The sequence below is a fragment of the Orbicella faveolata genome, unplaced genomic scaffold (assembly GCF_042242905.1).
Source record: "Orbicella faveolata isolate gen_17 unplaced genomic scaffold, um_ofav_v1 contig_36, whole genome shotgun sequence".
Classification (NCBI taxonomy): Eukaryota; Metazoa; Cnidaria; class Anthozoa; order Scleractinia; family Merulinidae; genus Orbicella; species Orbicella faveolata.
The window spans coordinates 13580649-13600603 of NW_028301565.1; the positions used below are offsets into that span (position 1 = coordinate 13580649).

The 19955-nt window shown below is 38.1% G+C and overlaps 2 protein-coding genes across 3 annotated transcripts in view; one reads left to right on the plus strand and one right to left on the minus strand.

Moving 5' to 3' along the window:
• Positions 1 to 10455, minus strand: part of LOC110064130 (uncharacterized) — a 28878-nt gene extending 18423 nt beyond the window's left edge. For both annotated transcript variants that reach the window (XM_020771129.2, XM_089275433.1), the window contains exons 1-3: positions 10357 to 10455; positions 7606 to 7764; positions 273 to 2801 (exon numbers count right to left, since the gene is read on the minus strand). In XM_020771129.2, coding sequence (XP_020626788.2) covers positions 273 to 2801; positions 7606 to 7764; positions 10357 to 10444 — 2776 coding nt within the window. In that variant the 5' untranslated portion in view covers positions 10445 to 10455. The remainder of the gene's footprint in view (positions 1 to 272; positions 2802 to 7605; positions 7765 to 10356) is intronic.
• A 14-nt stretch (positions 10456 to 10469) lies between these two features.
• On the plus strand, positions 10470 to 16807 carry LOC110064131 (U3 small nucleolar ribonucleoprotein MPP10-like). Its single transcript, XM_020771130.2, has 7 exons — positions 10470 to 11400; positions 12004 to 12292; positions 12806 to 12947; positions 13203 to 13270; positions 13901 to 14038; positions 15327 to 15437; positions 15957 to 16807. Exons 1-7 carry the CDS (start codon positions 10532 to 10534, stop codon positions 16437 to 16439), a joined length of 2100 nt encoding a protein of 699 aa, XP_020626789.2. The 5' UTR covers positions 10470 to 10531; the 3' UTR covers positions 16440 to 16807.
• The last annotated feature ends 3148 nt before the right edge of the window (positions 16808 to 19955 follow it).

Genomic DNA, 19955 nt, shown 5'->3' on the forward strand with positions numbered 1-19955 from the left:
TGGGTTGATAGATTTAAACTAGAAGATGAACTTTTTTGACAAAACAAAATTCCGTCGGCCGCAATGTTGTATCTACAAGAGTAATATTGCATGGCTTAGATGTTTGAAAGCAGATCATGAACACTGCCCCATAATATAAAGGTGTAAGCAGGGTCTGCCATCAGATTGACACACCGTAGCTATAACGAGACAAACAGCTGTTGTCCCCAACCATTAAATATTAAGAAACAAATATCAAATGTTATTTATGTGCATAACAAAGATTTACTTACAAACTTTTCTCCCAGCCAAGCTTCCTGACTCATATTCCTTTAACAGAGATGCTTTCTGTGCAATGAGCTTATGAATTTCATCGTCTCTGCAGAGCCAAACATGCTTGCTCCGATCATGGGCGTGGTCACTGTGCTTGTGAGAAGCATGGTCCCTGTGACCATGATCATGCCGACCAGAGTGTGAGGAAAGTTTTTCATGTGAGCTGGAGACGTGACCATTACTTGTGTGTCTTGACCGCGGTTTGGCTGCTTTTACTTCAGCGGTATTTTTAACAGGTACATGCGTATCACTATGTCGATTCCTTTCGTGATTAACAACGGCATCTTCATGTTCAGTTCCAACAGCAACAGGCTTACTAGCAGTTCTTTTAGTTTTTGCCTTCCTTACTTCAGTACTCTCTGCGGGTGTTTCGTTTTCCTTCGTTTTCCTTCCTTGCGTCGGTATTACAACGGGGGTTGCTTTCTTTTGTTTGGGAACAGACTCGGAAGAGCTCGTTTTCTGTGGCTTTTGCCTTATCAAAGAATCCGATGTTGCATCACTATCACTCTTTCGTGGTTTCTTTATTTCTTTTTTTGTTTGGATGGCAGGCAAATTTACTTCTTCTTTATGCTTAATATGTGAACGAGTATCAGCTGGTAAATCACTAACTGGTCTGGGCTTTTTTCTTTCTTTTGTTGGCAGAGTCTGTTGACCTCTCTGCTGTTCATTAGCACCTCTTTGTTGGTCATCAATGCCACTATGGAGAGATGACGCTGAAGCAGATTTTACCTTTCCAGATTTTGCTACAACTTTCCTTTCCATACTAGGTGCTTCAGTCATCCTTGGACTTTCTTTGATATCTTTTCTTTGTTTTTCACTCTTTTGCTTTATGTCTGTTTTGTCTGCACTCTTATCTGTAGCTTTGACTTTTGCTTTCACAGGTTTTGTTACAGTGTTAACTCGCTTGGTAGTTGGCGAAGTTCTTGGTACATTTTTTATCCCATCTTTAACACTTTTCTTTTCTGTTTTGTCTTGTTCAGGTTTAGGTGAGATCTCTTTTGTCACTTTCTTGGGATGTTTCCCAGGCTCACTTTTTGAATCATGATTGGTCACATTTTTTGAATAACCATCAGCACGTTTCTTCTCGTCTTTGAGGGTGTTCTTTGCATTTAATCCTTTATCGACCTTTTCCTTTTTCTTTGTCTCGGATTTCTGTCCAGTTTCATCAACCTTTGTCTGCTCTGCTTCACTCTTAAGAGTGTCCAGAAAAGACTTCTTTAGTTTGTCAACCTCTATTCCTTCTGTCTTGGTCTTTGAGTTTGGCTTTGCACTCTTATGAGGGGGTAGATCAAAATCTTCCACATCCCATTCCAGCTCATTTTCATCTTCCATGGGATCAAATTGTGGAGAGTCACCACTACCCTGATCACTATCATCATCAGGACTTTCTTCTTTACTACAACTACGTGGTCGGTCATGATTGTGATCACTAGCTGAACTTGCAGCAACCTCTTTCTCATCAAGTTCATTGCCAATGGCAGTATCCTCAGTAACATCGGTTTTTTCGTTATCATCCAGTTCATCTGTATGTGAATCCTCATCAGCTAGTGCTGAGCTGCTCACCTCATTGACAACAGAAGCAACATGTACCTCTTCCACTGAATCCACGGCAGCTTCATGGTCACTGTCTCTCTCATTAACGATGCCATCATCACTGTCATCAGATTGGTGCTGCAGTGGAACTTGCCTCTCGGCTTCTGCAGGTGAATCAGATTGTTCACTTTCCTCTGCGTTTTCAATCTCAAGATTGACAGACTCAGTCGAGTGTGGCACTGCTTGAGTGTCCTCCTCCACTTCCTCCTCTTTAGAATCATCATCGCTATCATTGTTATCATTATGTCGCTCATCATCATCATTATCATTATCATCATGTCGCTCATCATCATCATCATTATCGCGATTGTCATCATCATTATCATTTTCATCATCGCCATTATTAACTTCCTCTACGGGTGAATCATGTGTATCACTTTCAACAATGTCAACATTAGCACTTTCCATATTTTCTGCACTAGGACTACTCAGTTCGTTTTCTTCTCCATCATCTTCACTATCAAGAGGTGGTGGTGCTTCTTTTACACCACTCTCACTATCGCTATCACTTTCAGAGTCTTCAGAACTTTTTACACCTCTCCTCTCACTTGGCATAGGAGCTCTCTTGGTGCTCAATTCATCGCTGCTGCCTGTGTTAGGCGAGGTAGGTAGCTCTTCTGCACCATCCGAGTTCTCAGCATTGCCATCGCTGTCCAAAGGAGGGGGCCCATCTATGCCATCAATATCACTACCATCGTCATCATCCTCATCACTGTGTAATGGCGGAGGGCCGTCATTTACATCACTGTCACTGTTGCTTTCACTTGATGTAGCTTGATTACCATACTGTACCTGTTCTTTAGTGTGTGCAACAATCTCTGTGTCACTGGATTCAGATACGGCATCCCCATCTTGAATATCAATAAAACCAGTGCCCTTTGATGGTTCAAACATATCTATGAGAAAACAGTTCATATGACGGCGGTAGTGTTAATAAAACATATATAATGTTGTACAGATGATTCTTGGTTATTTGAAAAAAATTCCCAAACTATCTCCATCTGAAATCATTGCCCCTTTGATGTGCTTATCAGTCAGTTACTACCAGCTACCTTGAACGCTCACAGATTCAACTGTATTTTCCTTGGGATTTTAGTGGCCAGCAAGCCGATGCAGTGGATAGCTCTTCATACAATACACAATTAGGAAATTAAGAGTTCACTCTCACAATGTACTCACCCCTCCCCCTCCCCCTCCCCCTCCTTCTCCCCACAAAGGGACAAAGAAAATCTTTCCATGTACTGGCACGACAGGCATTTTCATTAGCCTTAAAAGAATTTTTTCCCAAGCAGGATAAATTAATTAAAAATTAAAACAATAACTTGATCTTTTAACATACTTCTGGAATTTGCACTCCCTCAATTTTTTAATCTCAGAATCCACTAGCCTAAACAAAAATCCACAAAACCCCAGGCTATCAGACACAACTTCTTTGCACACTGCCCAGTTATATGTATAAATGGGGACCAGAGAATTTCTGGAGAAACTTGACTGTAATACTAAGGGAGGGCTGCAGTGATAAGGCACCCTCTATGAGTTACAATATGTGAGATAATCACAGTCACTTCATACTACAAAACCTGCAACAAAAAAGAATACCTGGCATATCTAGTGTTAGTGACATTACAATATAATTTAGACATATCTTTTTGTCTTACTAACCAAGCATGAGGGCCATACTGGAGGAATATCAGCCCAAGGTCTTGACAGTATGGACTGAGGTCTGATATTCACACAGTGCAGTGCCAAGCAAGCTTGGTTAATAAGAGATTTATGACTGAAAATATTTAGAAACATTCTAACAATCATAGACTGAAAAATACCTGCAAATGTAAAGTACCGATTATTATGATTAAGAGTCAACTTGGTATTAACTGATGATTTTAAAGAAAAGAAGGAAACAGTTGGGAGAAAAAAAAATTATGTGTAAGTTAGTTCTTTAAGACATGTAAGCCTAAAGATTACAAGAACTGAGTCCAGTACTTGAACAATATTGCCCTGTAAATGAAGCAAATCTGATTGGCTTTTACAATGTAGTAGTTACTTGTTTTCTGAAATAACTTTTTCATGTAATAATTCTACTTTACACAATGAGATTTAAAGTGATTTCACTTGTAAGGTAATGTAACAGAAACCCTGGAAAGTTTAACATGTAACACAAAAAAGGACATGTTACTGACCGCTACAAAATCATTTATATCCACACATGTGTTTGGCATGTGTTCAAAATCGATTCTTTATAGTAAGTAGGGTGAGGAAGCTGTCTAGTACTGTAAGTAGTGTTAATAGCTCTGTTGTTTTGCAAGTAGTGTATGTAGCCTTTATTGTACTGTATTAGTGTAAAGTAACAGCAGAAGTGTTTGAACTTTCAACAGGTGGTTAAATAAAGTCCTATTGGACTTAAAAAAAAAAAAAGCAGTAAAAAATAAAAAAATTAAAAATGTGATGAGAAATCACTTTAAAAACAATCAGCTGAAGACATTTTTAGCTACTACAGCTAATGTATGTAGGAAGATTTACTTCTTCATTTCCAAACATCAAAGTCCTTTTAGTTAGCAGTACGAAATGCCACCAGAGGCCATGATTCTTTGGGCCAAAAAAATGATCACGGCCTCTGGGAATGAGAATGGCGAGACTTACTGAAAGACCTAAAAAAACTTCATAATTTGGCATTTACACAGTCACAAGATTTATATCTTCACATTGTACTAGCAGTTTCTTTCTGAATTATGACTGCACGTATAATGTAGATCAGTTTAATTTAGTTAAAAGATGTAAAAGGAACTGAAATGCAAAAGGACTAGATAACAGAACAAGTAATTGTGACATTTTATGCTTACCATTTTCTGACAGCAAGTAACCTCCACAACTACAATAATACCTAGAAGGCATTGGGCTTCCTGAAACCTACTCACAAGCAAGTGGCAGTCAACACTATCTTACACATTGATTTAAAATGCTCACTACAGACTGAATTTACATTTGGCTCTCACTTCAACTAACACCAGTATTGAAACTTCAAATGAAATTAATGATATTGGTATACACATTAACATTAGAAAACAAGGAACTTTATTTTATATTCTTAATTGCAAAATAACGTATGGTTAACATTCAAACAATATCATTCCTATTTTAAATATATTTTGCTTTCTTGAAATAGGGAAAGTGATCGTAACGTGTAAAACACTGATCAATAGTTACATGATTCATTATATGACTGAGAAAATTTCCCTATTGTGACTGGCTGAGAGCAGTCCAATTCACTGTTAATGAATGTTCGTAATTTTCTCAGCCACTTAATAAATGAATAATCATATGAAACCTCAGGCAATTGAAGACTTACACTAGCAATGATATTTGAAAATTCTTTCAAACTGCACTCGCCTTAAGGCTTGTGCAATCTTTAGAGAATTTTCAAACATCACTCATAGTGCAAATCCTTAATACATGTAATATATCATTGCACTTGCATTCATAGCATTACTTATACTCCTAATTATCATTTATTGATACTAATTGTCAGGAAAATAGTTTGTGTATTTCTTAGGATTTTATTCTGCTTCTATATTATGCTGCACTACTGGGAAATATAATGTAAATTTCAGACACAGCAGAGCCAATATCAAAGGACATTCGTTGTATGGTCGTTAACATTGCCAACGTAATTGCTTAACAAGACATTTCAGAAATTAAGAATACATGTAAGATGCTTGGGTCATCGCTGATCCTAACAATATGCAAGACATGTGTCACATATGAACTTAGGAATTCATTTATTACTAAATGATCTAGCTTGCCATGAGTTTCCCTCAGGGACTCAGCCTAACTTTGTTTTATACTCCTGACAGCAAAATTTTCATCCTTATTACCTTGACCAAAAATTTAATAAACTAGGCAAAAACAGGTCAATTGTAAACTAATAAATGATTTATAATTTTACAAAATAGAATTAGATCAGACAAGAAATATGCAATAATTAAAATACATGGATACCCAGGATTTAACAGAATTAGACATTACAGTATATATTTGCTAGCCCATCTTCTCTCTATTTATTAAATCAGTAATAATGGATCTTTTTGTCATTTAATATGAAAATGAAGGGTTTGGGCTCACTATGCTAAGCAACTTTTTGAAACTTCTTTTTTTGTTCAACTCAATTCGCTCATTCGTAAATTTTGCATGTGGCCTTCAGTTAATCAAATAACAGAAGGTATTACTAAATAATTACCCAGAAGGTAAATCGGATTTCATGCAAATTGGTAACAATTTCATTTATTTGGCAAAAACCCACAAATAAAAGTGCTGTCTGATTAACAATTCATAGTAAATTAAATTTATAATAAAGTATACCATAAATCAATACATAACATCAGAATGCAGGCAAAAAAGTACATGGGGCATGCATACTTCATTAAAACAAACAGCTTATCATTAAATTCAGGCTTCTAAAAACATAAAGAATTTTTCTTACAAACCAGTGCATTGGTTGGCAAATTTTCACTCACACCTTAAATGGTTATAGAAAAGAACCTAGAACTACCAAGATTAATTTTCAAGCAAAATTCAACTTGTCTGGATCAGATTTAGAATTGCAAACTAAATTAGGGAATAATCAATTGAAACAAATTTACTTTTAATTTGCAATGACTCTGTTGAATTGCTAGACAGCTTTGTCAGACCTGGAAGCTATGTTCTCTACCCTCCATTGCGAATATATTATATTAAAATTATCAATGATATAATAAAAATATTTGGTCTCACACAGAAGAAGGTTTGCAAAAGGGAACAGTGCCTGGGACCAAGAAACAATGATCCCAGAACTTGCACAGCAGTAAATTTTTGTTTTGGTCAACGGTGTTTCTCACAAGGATTTTTTATGCCTGGAAAACCAAATAAATGTCACAACTGGGATAGGACTATGACCAGCAACACTGAGGTGGATAATGCATGGATTTCATTAACATTTTCAGCAGGAGGGTAACTGGTTTTCATAGGTGGACAAAACTATTAAATCTGAACTTCTTTGTAAGAAAAACTTTATGCTAGATGGTCGAACCAGCCCAGCAAAATCGTCCTCACAGCCGGTCAATTTGCCTCATACCCAGCCCCTAATGGAACCCCTACAATGCCTCTCAAATCTTCAGATTTATTCAATTTGTCTATCAGTGCCACAACTAATATAATTTTGCTGCTATAGTTTGCATTCTTCAAAACCCATAATTTGATTATTCTAATGGAAAAATATAAAGACCTACAAAGTTCACAAAACATTCTCTGCTGTTGATAAGACTTTTCTTTCAACATTTCTCTGAGCATACCTTGACCTCAAATTAAAGTAACCTCAGCCTCGTGAAAATGAAAATGAAAATATTGACTGAAAAGCTCTACATGTATGATGCAGCTAGTTCGAAGACCCCACAGTGGGGAAATACATTAATTATTACACACAGCAGGTTCATTGGCCCCTAGTCTTTTTCCCTCTACACACACAGGCCATGTGTCTGCTTGTTAAAACCCATATGATTTCTTTATACTGGTTAGGATGTCATGGATAGGATTTCATTTTAGAGAATGAACAGCTATATAATTGGGAATTTGCTAAATTGCTATACAGGCTGTGGAGATTTTAAAAATTTCATTGATATAATTGCCAGTTATCGCCTTAATTAACCTAGATATTTATATTAGCATTACCTGAGTATTCCATAACCAAATCCTTATGATCTGCTGATAGATCCACAGGCACATCATCAAATGGTGGTTCTGTACTTCCACCAGATATGACCACAGCATGTCCCGGTTTACTCATTCCTCTTTTCTTTAACCTCTCTTTTCCCTCTATAGCATGTTTCCCTATAATATTAATTGAAAATTTCAAATTTGAATGTTTTCTTACAAGCAAGGTCAGGATACAACACTACTACCCCAATTTAACAAGGCTTTCAATAACATTTCTTCTTAACCGCTGCATTTTGGCATAGGCAAAACCATATTGCAAACAGCCACCAAGCCTTTTATTTTGTGTTACAGTACTCACTGCACAGCTGTAAAACTTGCTAGTTGTACCCCACAGAGCATTAAAAATACACTATACTGCTCCAGATGCACATTAACAAAGGAAGGCCTCAGTTCCTGGAAGAAATTGTGCATCTCAAAAATGCAATTGCTAGCTAGCATTCACTAGAAAGCTACTCACACCCGAAAAACTTTACAGCTCATACCATTAAATATTAAACAACAACTGATATAACACAAGTTCTACAATCATCAAATGACCATCTTAAGTCTGAAAACATAATGTAAGAATACAAAATGAAGAACAAGCCTGTAAAAGGGGGCTTATAGAAAGAAATTTGCACAGTAAATTCATGAAAACTCAAAGGTTCAAGGCAAAACAATTGACTGGAAATGGAAATATAACATGGTGTGTGTTTCCACAGAGAAATTGTAAAACTATGAAATGACAAGAAGTTCAATTTACTGAGGGTAACATTATAGTTTTTATGTAAGAAATGCATCTTGGGGAAGTCAATGTAAGGTTTAAGTTACCACGGGATTTAAGTTATCATCAGCCGCCTGTAATTAAGAGCTATTTATACACATAGATATAAACCAAAACTTAATATCCTGAGGCTTTTTATATCCAATTGTTTTCAGGGGGGCATATAGCTGGAAGTTATTGTTTGTTGCAATGTTTAATTAACAAATTACAGTAGGCACGCTCTTGCACCTCCAAACATAGGTGTATATAAACTACAAATGAAACATTAGGGGAACTGGTCAAAAAGGTTTACAGTCACTTTGTTCCATGGTCACTTCATTCCAACCACTTCATTCCATCAAAGAGTCACTTCATTCCAGCAAATAGTCACTTCATTCCAAAGAATAGTCACTTCGTTCCAGAGGCAAACTAAGCTATTAAACTTTTATTCTCAATAGATTTTTCCAAAAATTCAAAGTTAACGAATGCAGAGTCTGTTTTGAATCTTCGTTTACGAACGAGTTACTCCGCTCCGTGGCACAGCTAATAAATGTGGCATCGAAGTACCAAACCTTTGAACAGGCAAGGAACTTGAACTGCTGATCGGTGGCAAAAACTAGGTGTCTCTGACTCCGCACTCTGATGTCAGCCCGCAGGAACTCTGATGGGATATGGTCTACTGCAATTTCAAATTCCAAGTCCTGGGGATCTTTTTGGTCTGATGCAAAGATTAAAACACTTTCATTGGGATATTTCTTCTAGTTTACTTTTGTAAGTAAACAAGAGGTTTGTATCGAATCGACATTCTATCCACTTTAGGTCTTTAGTAGCTTTGTAAGATTTGTAAGATTTGTAAGATTTCCCATTGGTACGAGGTGACTATTCTTTGGAACAAAGTGACTAACAGATGGAACAAAGTGACCATGGAACGAAGTGACCGAATACCATCAAAAAGCAAGGGGGAGTAGACAGGTGACTTGTGATGGACTAGAACCTCATCCAAGTCAGTTATGCTAAGGAAAGAAATTTGGAGTTAATCACCAAATAGATGACTCCAAACAGACTTTATTACTGTATTTTGATTTTTTTACAGGCCATGTTTATCTTCTCTAAAAGGCTCTTAAAAATAAAGATGTTATATACAAGCTGGCTATGCAAATATCAGGCTCTTATCAACAGAGAGGGAGACAGAAATTATTGACTCAAGACTGTTGAATAATCCTATCAAAATGCATATACTAAAATAAAGATAACGAAGATGTCATCTGCTAAGGAAATACATTATTGCTTTAGTTTTCTTAAACAAATTCAAAAGAAGATTTTCAAGTTTAGATACAATGAAAGGAAGAGTTCTTCGGAAAATCGATTGAGCATGTAGTCAGTGAGTGTTTAGATCCCGGTACAAGCTTACATTTTAAATTGCCTTGTTAAATAACAAAATAATGGTCTGATGATGGTCACCTGAGTCATAGAAATTAAACCACTGAAACAGATGGTTCTCGACAAAAGCTCCTTGTTCTGAAGTGAGAAAATTCCCTTGTATTTCGTGAAAGAGTTAACCAAGAAATATCGATTATTATAAACCTACGCGAAATATTTTTTTTGTTAGATTCACCATGCCTTCCGGTATGCATGCACGCCGTATTCGCAGTACAGTTTCTTTCTTAACAAATGATTATACTAAATGTAGAATCGTCTAAACCAGGTTGTCAATTTAATGTCACAAAATAAAAGAAAGAAACTGTACTGTCAGCTTCTAAATGGAGGAACACGGTACCGTCAATCAGATATTATTTGTTAAAGTTCATTGATTGAATCGAAAATCAGCGCCTTCTGGGTGCGACGAGTCTTATGACTTGACTGTCGCCGCTGAAAATTAGAATTATTCTAAGACCATATAAAGGTTTTCTACCAAACAATAACCGTTACATAAACTTCCCAGGAAACAATTAATGACTTCGCACCTTTCCTTTTCCCTTTTAAATGATCTTTGCCCCGATTCCTTTGCTCTGAAAATGTTGATGCCTGGCCGTCGGAATCCGCATCCGCCATTTGGAAAAGAATAAGTGACAGCACTCTCCCCTAGACCTTTTCAGTCGGCAAAATTTGAGGAAAGGACTGGAGCGAGGACAAACAAACATGGCGGACGACAATAGTGGAACATTTCCTCTCGTCTCTGTTCTTTCGGAGTTTGAAAGCGTTTTCGATCAGCCAGAATCATATCTTAAACCTCCAGCTATTCTTCAGAAAAACACTTTATCTGCAATCAAGCAAATATTTGATTTTTGCAAGAAAGATGAACTGAGTGGCACGCGTTCTCTTGAAAGCACGTGTCCTTTACAGGAACTCTTGGTGGAAAATTTTGATGATGAACAGATATGGCAAGAGATTGAACTGCAGAATGCTCCTTTATTGCGTGTCCTGAAACAAGACGTTCGTAATTTAAAAGAAAACGTTGGTCAGCTTTCTCTTTTGCCAGGAAATAGTAAAGTAGTGAAAGGAAATCGGTTACAACGTTCAGACGATGTTGTTAATGAAAATGGCAATGGATTTGTGAAGAATGCATCAGAAAGTGACACAGAAAGTGACAGAGTTAATGAGGGATTTAGTCCTGATGAAGATTCTGATGATCAAATGGATGATGGTGATGGACATGATAGTGATGATGGGGAAAATGAGAATGATGATGATAACAATGACAGTAACAACATTAAGTCTTGTACTAAAAATAACAGGAAACAAAAATCAACAAATAAGAAGTCTCAAGTTGATGACAGTTTCTTCAAACTTTCTGATATGCTTCAGTTTTTAGACAAAGAGGACAGAAGATATGAAAGAGCACATAGAAAGAAGAGCCAGAAGGAAAGTGTCGATGATGAGGATGATGAAGATGAGATTGACAGTGAAGCTGTTGATTACTTTATTGACATGGACAGTGATGACACAGAAGAAGAGGAGGATGAAGAATGGAGCAAAGCTCTTGGTGTCACTGAATCCCTTCTAGGAAGGTGCATATCCATGCTTGTGCATTTTATTTAACAGCTGAAAAATTTATTGGATGAGCCTGAGCATGGGAGGCTTGCTAGGCAATGCAGTCAGTTGGTGCTTTTATCTATCTTAAAGGTTCAAAATGTCTGCCAAACATCCATTTAATGTAGGTCTTAATTTACAACATTATGATCTAGGAGAATTGAAGATAAGAATAACGTGAATAACAGCAATATAGAGTTTGATTCTAGGGGCAATGAATGATGAGTGGTAAAATCTAAGACTCAATAAGATGCCAAGATCTCTGTTTAAACATCTCAGATTGAGACAACTGCAAGACAAAATGCCAATACAAAATTATTGCTTCGTCAGGAGGTATTTTGAGATTTCAAGATCAGATGAAAAGTTTCCAAGACTTGTGGTTTTCTTAGTGCCATTTGCCACCCCCTAATGTTGACATAAGGAAAATAATGTTGCATGAAGTAAACATTGAGTATGGAAGCCACATTTGTGTTGAGGCGACCTTCAGGCATGTCCTTCTTTTTTTACGTTAAATGATGCAGCAAAGTACAGGTAGCTAATCTGAAGTTTCTAATGTTGTCCCTGTTATTCATCATGAGCAGGAAAAGGGAGTTAACAAAGAAAGAAAAGACAAATGGAAAGTCTGCCAGGAGAATGAAGTATGCAGACTTCTTTGATCCTCCTGATGGAGAACTAAGTGTAGACTTAGGAAGTGGAGGAGAAGGTGAAGAAGATAATGAAAATGAATCAGATGAGCAGGAGGAATTTGACAAAGATGCAGAAAAGGAAATAGAGGATGATCATGTTTCTGCTAACAGTGAGGATGGAGATGACTCTGACAGTGAAGAGAAGTCTAAAGCAATATCAAATTTTGAGAAAAAACAACAAAAGGTAAATATTTTTGTGACTACCAATGAGTGATCACTAAATCATCTTCACAGACACTTTGAAAATGCAAAGGAGCGGCCGCCATTTTGTTAACAACCGCACACTGTCAGACTGCCGCTATCTACATGTACAACAGAATAGATAATGAGTAGCGTAGCACATCAGGGAACAACATTTGTCATAGAATGTTAGTAGATTTGTAGTAAAACTCTATACAAACATTAATAAAGTGTTTTCTACCCTTTTAGAAAAAATGGGGAGAAAAAGACCCTTATCAAAATGTAAATTCCTTTTATCTGTACCATCATTACAAGAACAGCTTGTGCTGGTTCTTTGTTCCTCTTGGGTTATAAGATTACAGCATTTAGCATTCTCTAAAATCTTACAGGTTGTTTTCTTCAACAAGTATTCCGTTATTCTTGGGTCACTAGAGATATTAAATGCAGATATTGGTATAGATTGGCTGTTTTGATTTTCTTTTGGATCAATATTCAGGAGCCATATTTTTGTTTACAGCTTAAAGAGAAAATTGAAAAACTGGAGAAAGCCAACTTGGCTCAAAAACCATGGCAGATGTCTGGAGAGGCAGGTGGTAATATACGACCAATTAACAGCTTGCTTGAAGAAGATGTCAGCTTTGACCACACCACTACTACTGGTAAAAAATATACACTTCATAATGGAACTCAATAGCAGATCCAAATCTAAGTGGTGCTAGAAGTGGTAGGGTGAATTGTGGAATGCCCATTTTGTGTCAGGAAAAGAAAGGAATGGTCTGCCAATTAATTCATTAAATATTGCTGAGAAAATTCTTTGGTTGGGATTGGCTTAGAGCAGGCCATTATATCATTCTTTATTTATTTGTACTGCAATGCTGTGATAGGTTTTTAATGGAGTGTCATCTTTATCACAGCTCCAGATATAACAGAAGAAACAACTCAAAACCTTGAGGACTTGGTGAAACAAAGGATCAAAGATGAAGTATGTCAGTGTTACTTTGTGTTGCAGGATAAAACTATTAATATTCTGAACCCTGAATTATACAGTTTGATACACCTTACCAACCAGCAATAGCCCATCACAGTTAACAATAGGATACAGTTAATGGAAAATAAAATAGGTGCACTGAATTAAACTACTTCCGAAGTACAATCCTTGTTAGCATTCAGCTACATTGTACTTCCATATAGAGAGTTTGTTTTAATCTCTAGGGACCATACTAGCCTGCATATAACCTTTTCACCCCAAGTCACCAATATGTTTGTAGGGTAATATTGTATAATAGTCTTCTGTGGGCTTCTTCCTGGCAGTTTACCTGTGGAGTTACTCTTACATAGTTCACTGCCCCTTTATGAATCGTTCCCCCATCTTAATGCCTTTTACATTTCAAAATGATATGCAACATTCACCGAAAAAGCTGTTTTCTCTAGGTTCCCGCCACCTTAGGAACCCTACATCCTGCACTTGGTTCTCCTCCTTCACCTCCTTCATGTACAGCCCCCCCTTTTACTCCAAGGTCCCCACCCCACTGTTCCATTTACCTGGCTGACCCAATGGTTTTCTTTAGACAGCATACCATGTCCGTTGTTTATATCTGTGTTAACATTGCAGGCGTGGGATGACGTGGAACGTAAAGTTAAGCCTGTCGTGGAGCCTTTTGAATACAAGAAGAAGGTACCACTGGATCAGGAAAAAAGCAAATTAAGTCTCAGTCAAATCTACGAACAGGAATACCTCAAACAAACACAGGTACAGGCATTAACAAACTAGATGATAGAGCATTTTCACATGACATCACAGCCGCCATGTTGGTGTTCCTGAACAATTAAATTTTATTGACTTCTTTCCTCGTGCAAAACGTTTCCTATCGTTTGGGAACTCCAACTTGTTTTTCATTCATTCATTCTCAGTCTCATTCCCTATACGTGTAAAATTACATTTGAATAAATAGTTATTGGATTAAGGAGCATTGCAGATGTCTGTTGCATTACTCTACTAAGTGGTAAAAATTACAGCATTCATGTTGAATAAACTGCATGCAGGAAAATCATGTTACTTGGTATAACAAGAGGATGGCAGGGTTCATCTCCAGTAGTTTGTATTCAGCTTTAACCACCACTTGCTGTTCAATCACCTCAGTACTGGTGGTGCAAGCTAGGATGGGAGTATTGGCAATTCATACGTGTTTAAATGGGTTGACAGGCTTAAAACACGACTGTTACGTGCCCATGATTGTCAAGACCTTTACAGTTTAGCTCTGAGTACTTTTATCCTCTAAAGACCTACCCATCTTAGAAGAAATTAGAAGGGGTTCCTTCCTTCCTATCTCTGAGCAAAGGTTGTGTTTATATATGGGTCACTTATCCATGAGGATTTGTTTGAGGTTGAGCACAGATGGATTGTATTGCATAACAAAGGGTAATATTGTGCGATGTGCCTTACCTTTTGGTTATCACCAAGGCACTGAGTAAACGGAAGAAACTCCACCCAGACTTAGGATGGGAATTACAAAATAACTGACATTTTACGCGTGCTCTCATTGGTCGGTAGGTGTGTTTAGATGAGAGTATATAAACACGGTTGCGACGTTTTAGACTCGCGCGCATTTTTGAGAAATATTTTGTAAAAGCAATAGCGTACTTTTTCCGTGTTTACATAGCCTCGTCTATTAAAACATTTGGGGGTTGGGAGAATTCTCGAAAGTTATGCAAACCCGAGACGAAGTCGAGGATTTACATAACTGTCTCCAAACCCCCAAGTGTTTAGTTGAGGTTATGTAACCATGGAAAAAGTGCTCTATTGCTTAAATGTTACAAAGGTGATAGGTATAAGAGCGATGATATTGAATGCGAAAAGGCTAAGCTTTATAGCTAAGAATTAACTTGAATGCGTGTACTTTTTCTATCAAAGCAAGGAGAATGTGTCATTTCCATGTTGAGTGTAAGCCGAATGATGCTAGATCAGCTTATGTTATTGTTATTGTGCTGTTACAGGCGGAAGCAGATCAACTTATGTTATTATTATTATGCTGTTACAGGCTGAAGCAGAAGAAAAAGAAAATGAAGAGCATGTTGAAATTAAAGCCTTGATGACGAAACTCTTCACCAAGCTTGATGCCTTGTCAAACTTTCATTTTACTCCCAAACCGGTAAGTTATCTTTTGATGAAAAACAAGCTTTACCGGCAATGGGCCTGTTTTAAGTTTAAAGCATTTATTTTACAAGAAACACAAGTGTACACGTTAAGGGCTGTCATTAAGTTTCAACCTTGTTCTCCACACCCATAGCAAACTTGTTACTTAGTGAGTGAATTCTATCAACAACAGGCAATTTCACCCGTAACATCCAGGGAAAAATCAAGCATGTACTCAGCCATAACAGGTGTTACGGCTTACAGCCCTGTTGTTAACCGCGGTTTCCCCGCCCAGGTCACACTTCCCGGATCGCATACTTATTGGTAATCGGCTGTAATGAATAATCATGGTTGAAGCAATCCGTCATTATCCTCTGGGAACATTTTGTTAAGTTTCCGCAATAATTTGCCCAGTTCCAAAAAATTCCCCACCCCTATTCTACTTCGCTCATCACTGATAAGCTCTTGCAGACCGACTACGAGAGGAAAGGGATGCGGTTTCATCACTTACGTTTTGTAAACCATTAAATTTCAGCCTAAACCAGAGCTTAAAGTTGTCAGCAATGTGCCTGTAATTTCGGTTGAAGAGGTCGCCCCGGTGTCTGTGAGCGATGCAATGATGTTGGCTCCGGAGGAAATCCACGAAAAGAAAAAAGAACAGAAAGGAAGTACGGAGAAAACAGAGATCGATCGAAAGCGTGAAAGACGAGAAAAGAAAAGAAGGCAGCATGAACGAGCCGTGGCTAGAGAGAAGCGAAGAAAACTCGTGGAGAAACTCAATCCTGGCCTGGGAAATAAGCATTCAAAGAAAGCTGCGCTGATGAAGCTGGAAAAAGATGTCAAATCTTCGAAAAATGTTTCGCTGTTGAAAGACGAGGGAAATTACAAGCCGGTGAAGTCATCTTCAGCTTTCTTCTCTCGTCTTCAGGACGAGGTCAGAGATCAAGTGAAAGCAAAGAAAGAAACGAAGAGAAAGAAAGACAAGTCTACTGTAAAAGTCTCGCAACTGAAACTTTGATGGTGATTTGAAGAACTAATTCTTAGCCTAGGCTTTGAAAATACAGCATGGAGCAGGTTTTTTGTTTATAGTCTCTATAAAATGGAAGTCCGCACACAATAAGATTTTGAGCCAATCCACGGTCGAAAAACCTACAATTACATGTAAAGCTACACGTATCACAGCTCAAAGCAGACCTGTATGCGGTGTCTGGCTGCGGGAGAAAAGATTGGCTGAATTATAATAATGAAGAGATAACAGCTTCTCGCTGATTGGTCAGGGCACATTGCATGTGCTAGTTATACTGCTCGACAAATGCAGCTCAAGAATCTATCTTAGTTACTTTCAAAGTCATTTGAAATGCGATCAATAAACATAGTGCTTTGTTATATCGCTGCTTCTCCTTAATTATTGTGAGCGGTAATGTTATTGACCCACTTGGTAGAGATACTAGTTATCAGTTCGTATAGTGTGATCGTCCGGTTGAAGAAAGTTCTGAAAAGAACTGTTGTTGATGACTGACGTTTCGACAACCTGAGCGGAAGTCATCTTCAGAGTCAAGTGAATAGTGTTTGTCAGTCGATGATGTTATAAGTCTGGTCCGTTGAACATGATTGGTCAGTTTAGCCATGATGGTATTGGCTGAAAGACTCGTGTAAAGTTTGTCATCAGTCATAGGTGGGTTTCGATCCGTCTATTGTTAGTCAAATTGGTCGGTTTTTGGTCCGTCTGTTGTTAGTCAAATTAAGTCGGTCTGTCAGAAGTCCGTTTGTCGGTTTCGTTTCCGTCACTGATAAGTCGTTTGTAAGGCGCCGGTAGTTGTTGACATCTGTTAAGAGGCGTTTGTTCTAGGTTAGTGTACCAGCTTTCCAGAGTCAGGCGTTGAAAATAGTTTGTACTGTAGGTTAAGCACTGAGCAGAGTCCCAGTCAATGTTGTGGTTTGTCAGTTGATGATGTATTGCAATGTGATTGTTGGCATCACCATTCAGTCTCGTGGCTCGTTTGTGTTCAGTCAGTCTAGTGTTAAGGTTTCTGCCAGTCTCACTAATGTAGGAAGCCTGACAGTCGGAGCATTTGATCTTGTAAACTGCTCCCTGTCTGTTGTTAGGCTCGTCCCTGACTTTAACGTTGGTCAGTAAGTGTCGTGACGTAGTTGTAGGTCTGTGGGCTACACGGATGTTGTAGGGCTGTAGGATCCGTGAGATAGTCTCAGAAGTGCCCTTAATGTAAGGTATAGTCACTGTAGTAACAGGTGTTGGGTTCCTGTTCGTTGCGTCAGCTTCAGTAGGTCGGTAAATGTTTCGCCTAATAAAGTCAGCGTTGTAGTTGTTTTCTGAAAAACACGTTCAAGGTATCTGTTTTCGTCACGTAAGCTGTCCGGTGTGTCACAATTCAATTTAACAGTCAGTTTTCATATTACAGACTGAGCAAACAACAGGCGAATCGCTAGTATCTTCGGTAGATCGGCATAAAGCTTGGCAAGTTGCTAGACTGTCAAGGAAACTGAAATCGGTCGTTTTTCCGCTGCCGTGAGTTGAGCTTAAGTTTTGCAAATAACGCATCCCACATGTGATGGACGTTACCGTTCATCAGAACAGTTTTGACCTGAAAAACTTTTCAAGCTTGTTCGGAAAAAAATTGCGACTTCAGAGCTACAGGGAATGTCGAATCCAGGTTAAGGCTGGAAATGTTCCCTTGTTAGTAAAGGGAGTAAGAGGATTATCAACTCTGTGTATTGTGGTAGCAATTGCAAGCGATGTCGTCGCATTGCATCACAATTTCTGCGACAACAATCGTGATGCAACACGTGGAGAAACGTGCCCTTGCAACTTGCCGACAAACGATACCGCTTTGGTTACGCTACGTTGACAACACCTTTACCGCCGTTCACAAAGACGAAATTGACGATTTTCACGACCACCTAAACGAACAGAACGCTGACATCCACGCCTGAATCTCGCCCATTTTAACTTGTCTGACTATCACGCACTCTCAGTCGGACCTCCAAACTTTCAGGGTGGCCTAGCGGTAAACGTGGCGCGTAACGGATACAGCGGAGGTCGCTAGAGGTCGTGGGTTCGAATCACACTGCTGCACAGAGGTTATTCTCAAACTGGCTTGGGGGCCAAATAACCTCTCCCCGGATACGTGGAGATTTGGGTCTGCGAACAAGGAATTACTCTCAAACTGGCTTGGGACCGAGTAATTCCTCCCAAGAAATCCTGCGAGCTTTTTTTGTTTTTATTTTCAGTGCTTCTCCTGATTTTTCTGATATTTTTTCTCTGTTTTCGGTATTTGTTTTACTTTCTTTCTCGTGAAAAAGGAAAAAAAATAGTTTGCGGCATTTTAGCCCCGTGTCGAATTTAATTTTAAAATCAGTTTCTATCGAGTCTTTCTTCATGTTCATTTAAAAACTATCAAGCTACTAAGAAAGACGTTATTAACATTGAGAGATGAAGTTCTAGGTGAAAGGTTTTTTTTTGTTTTTGTTCTTTTTTTGATATTCCGAGCTACTACATAAAAACTTACTATACTAGAAACGTTGCACTTCGTTTCAAGATGGTGACAATATAACACGGCCGTTGTCACAACAGACATGACATGTTGGACTTCGGTTTAAGATGGCGGCCATATTAGACTGACAAATACGGCCGATGTTTCCATCATCCTCTTTTCCACCGGTTAAAGAGATAGTATTATAATATCGAGAGATCAAGTTGTAGCTGGCAGCTTTATATCTTTACATTAACACAAAACTACCAAGCTACTACACAAAAAGTTATTAAACCAGAAAAGTTGCACTTCGTTTCAAGATGGTGGCCATATATATTCGATTAACATGGCCTTTGTTTGGGTTTTACCAACATCCTTGTTTCTATTCGTGAAGGAGATCGGATTCTAATATCGGGAGATAAAGTTCCATGCAACAGCACACTATCGTGATATAAAGACAAAATTTAGCAAAGTGCAAAGGAAAACGTTATTAGACATGAGATGTTGGACTTCGGTTTAAGATGGCGGCCATATTACACAAACAAGGGCAACGTTTGCATCATCCTCTTTTCCATGGGTGGAAGAGATGGCATTCTAACATCGAGGGATGAAGTTCTAGGTCACAGTTTTATATCTTGATATTCACACGAAAATTACCAAGCTACTACATAAAAAGTTATTAAACCAGAAAAGTTGCACTTCGTTTCGTGATGGCGGCCATATTAGCGAGTAACATAGATGTCTGACGTCACCCTCTTTTCCACCCATTAAAGAGATAGCATTCTAACATCGAGAGATGAAGTTCCAGGTGACAGTTTTATATCTTGATATTCACAGGAAAACTGTCAAGCTACTACATAAAAAGTTATTAAACCAGAAAAGTTCCACGTCGTTTCAAGATGGTGACCATATTAGACTGATTAACATGGCCGTTGTTTGGGCGTCATCGACGTCCTCTTTTTAACTCGTGACAGAGATGGCATTCTAATATCGAGAGATGACGATCCATGCAACAGTAGACTATCTTGACATAAAGACAAAAA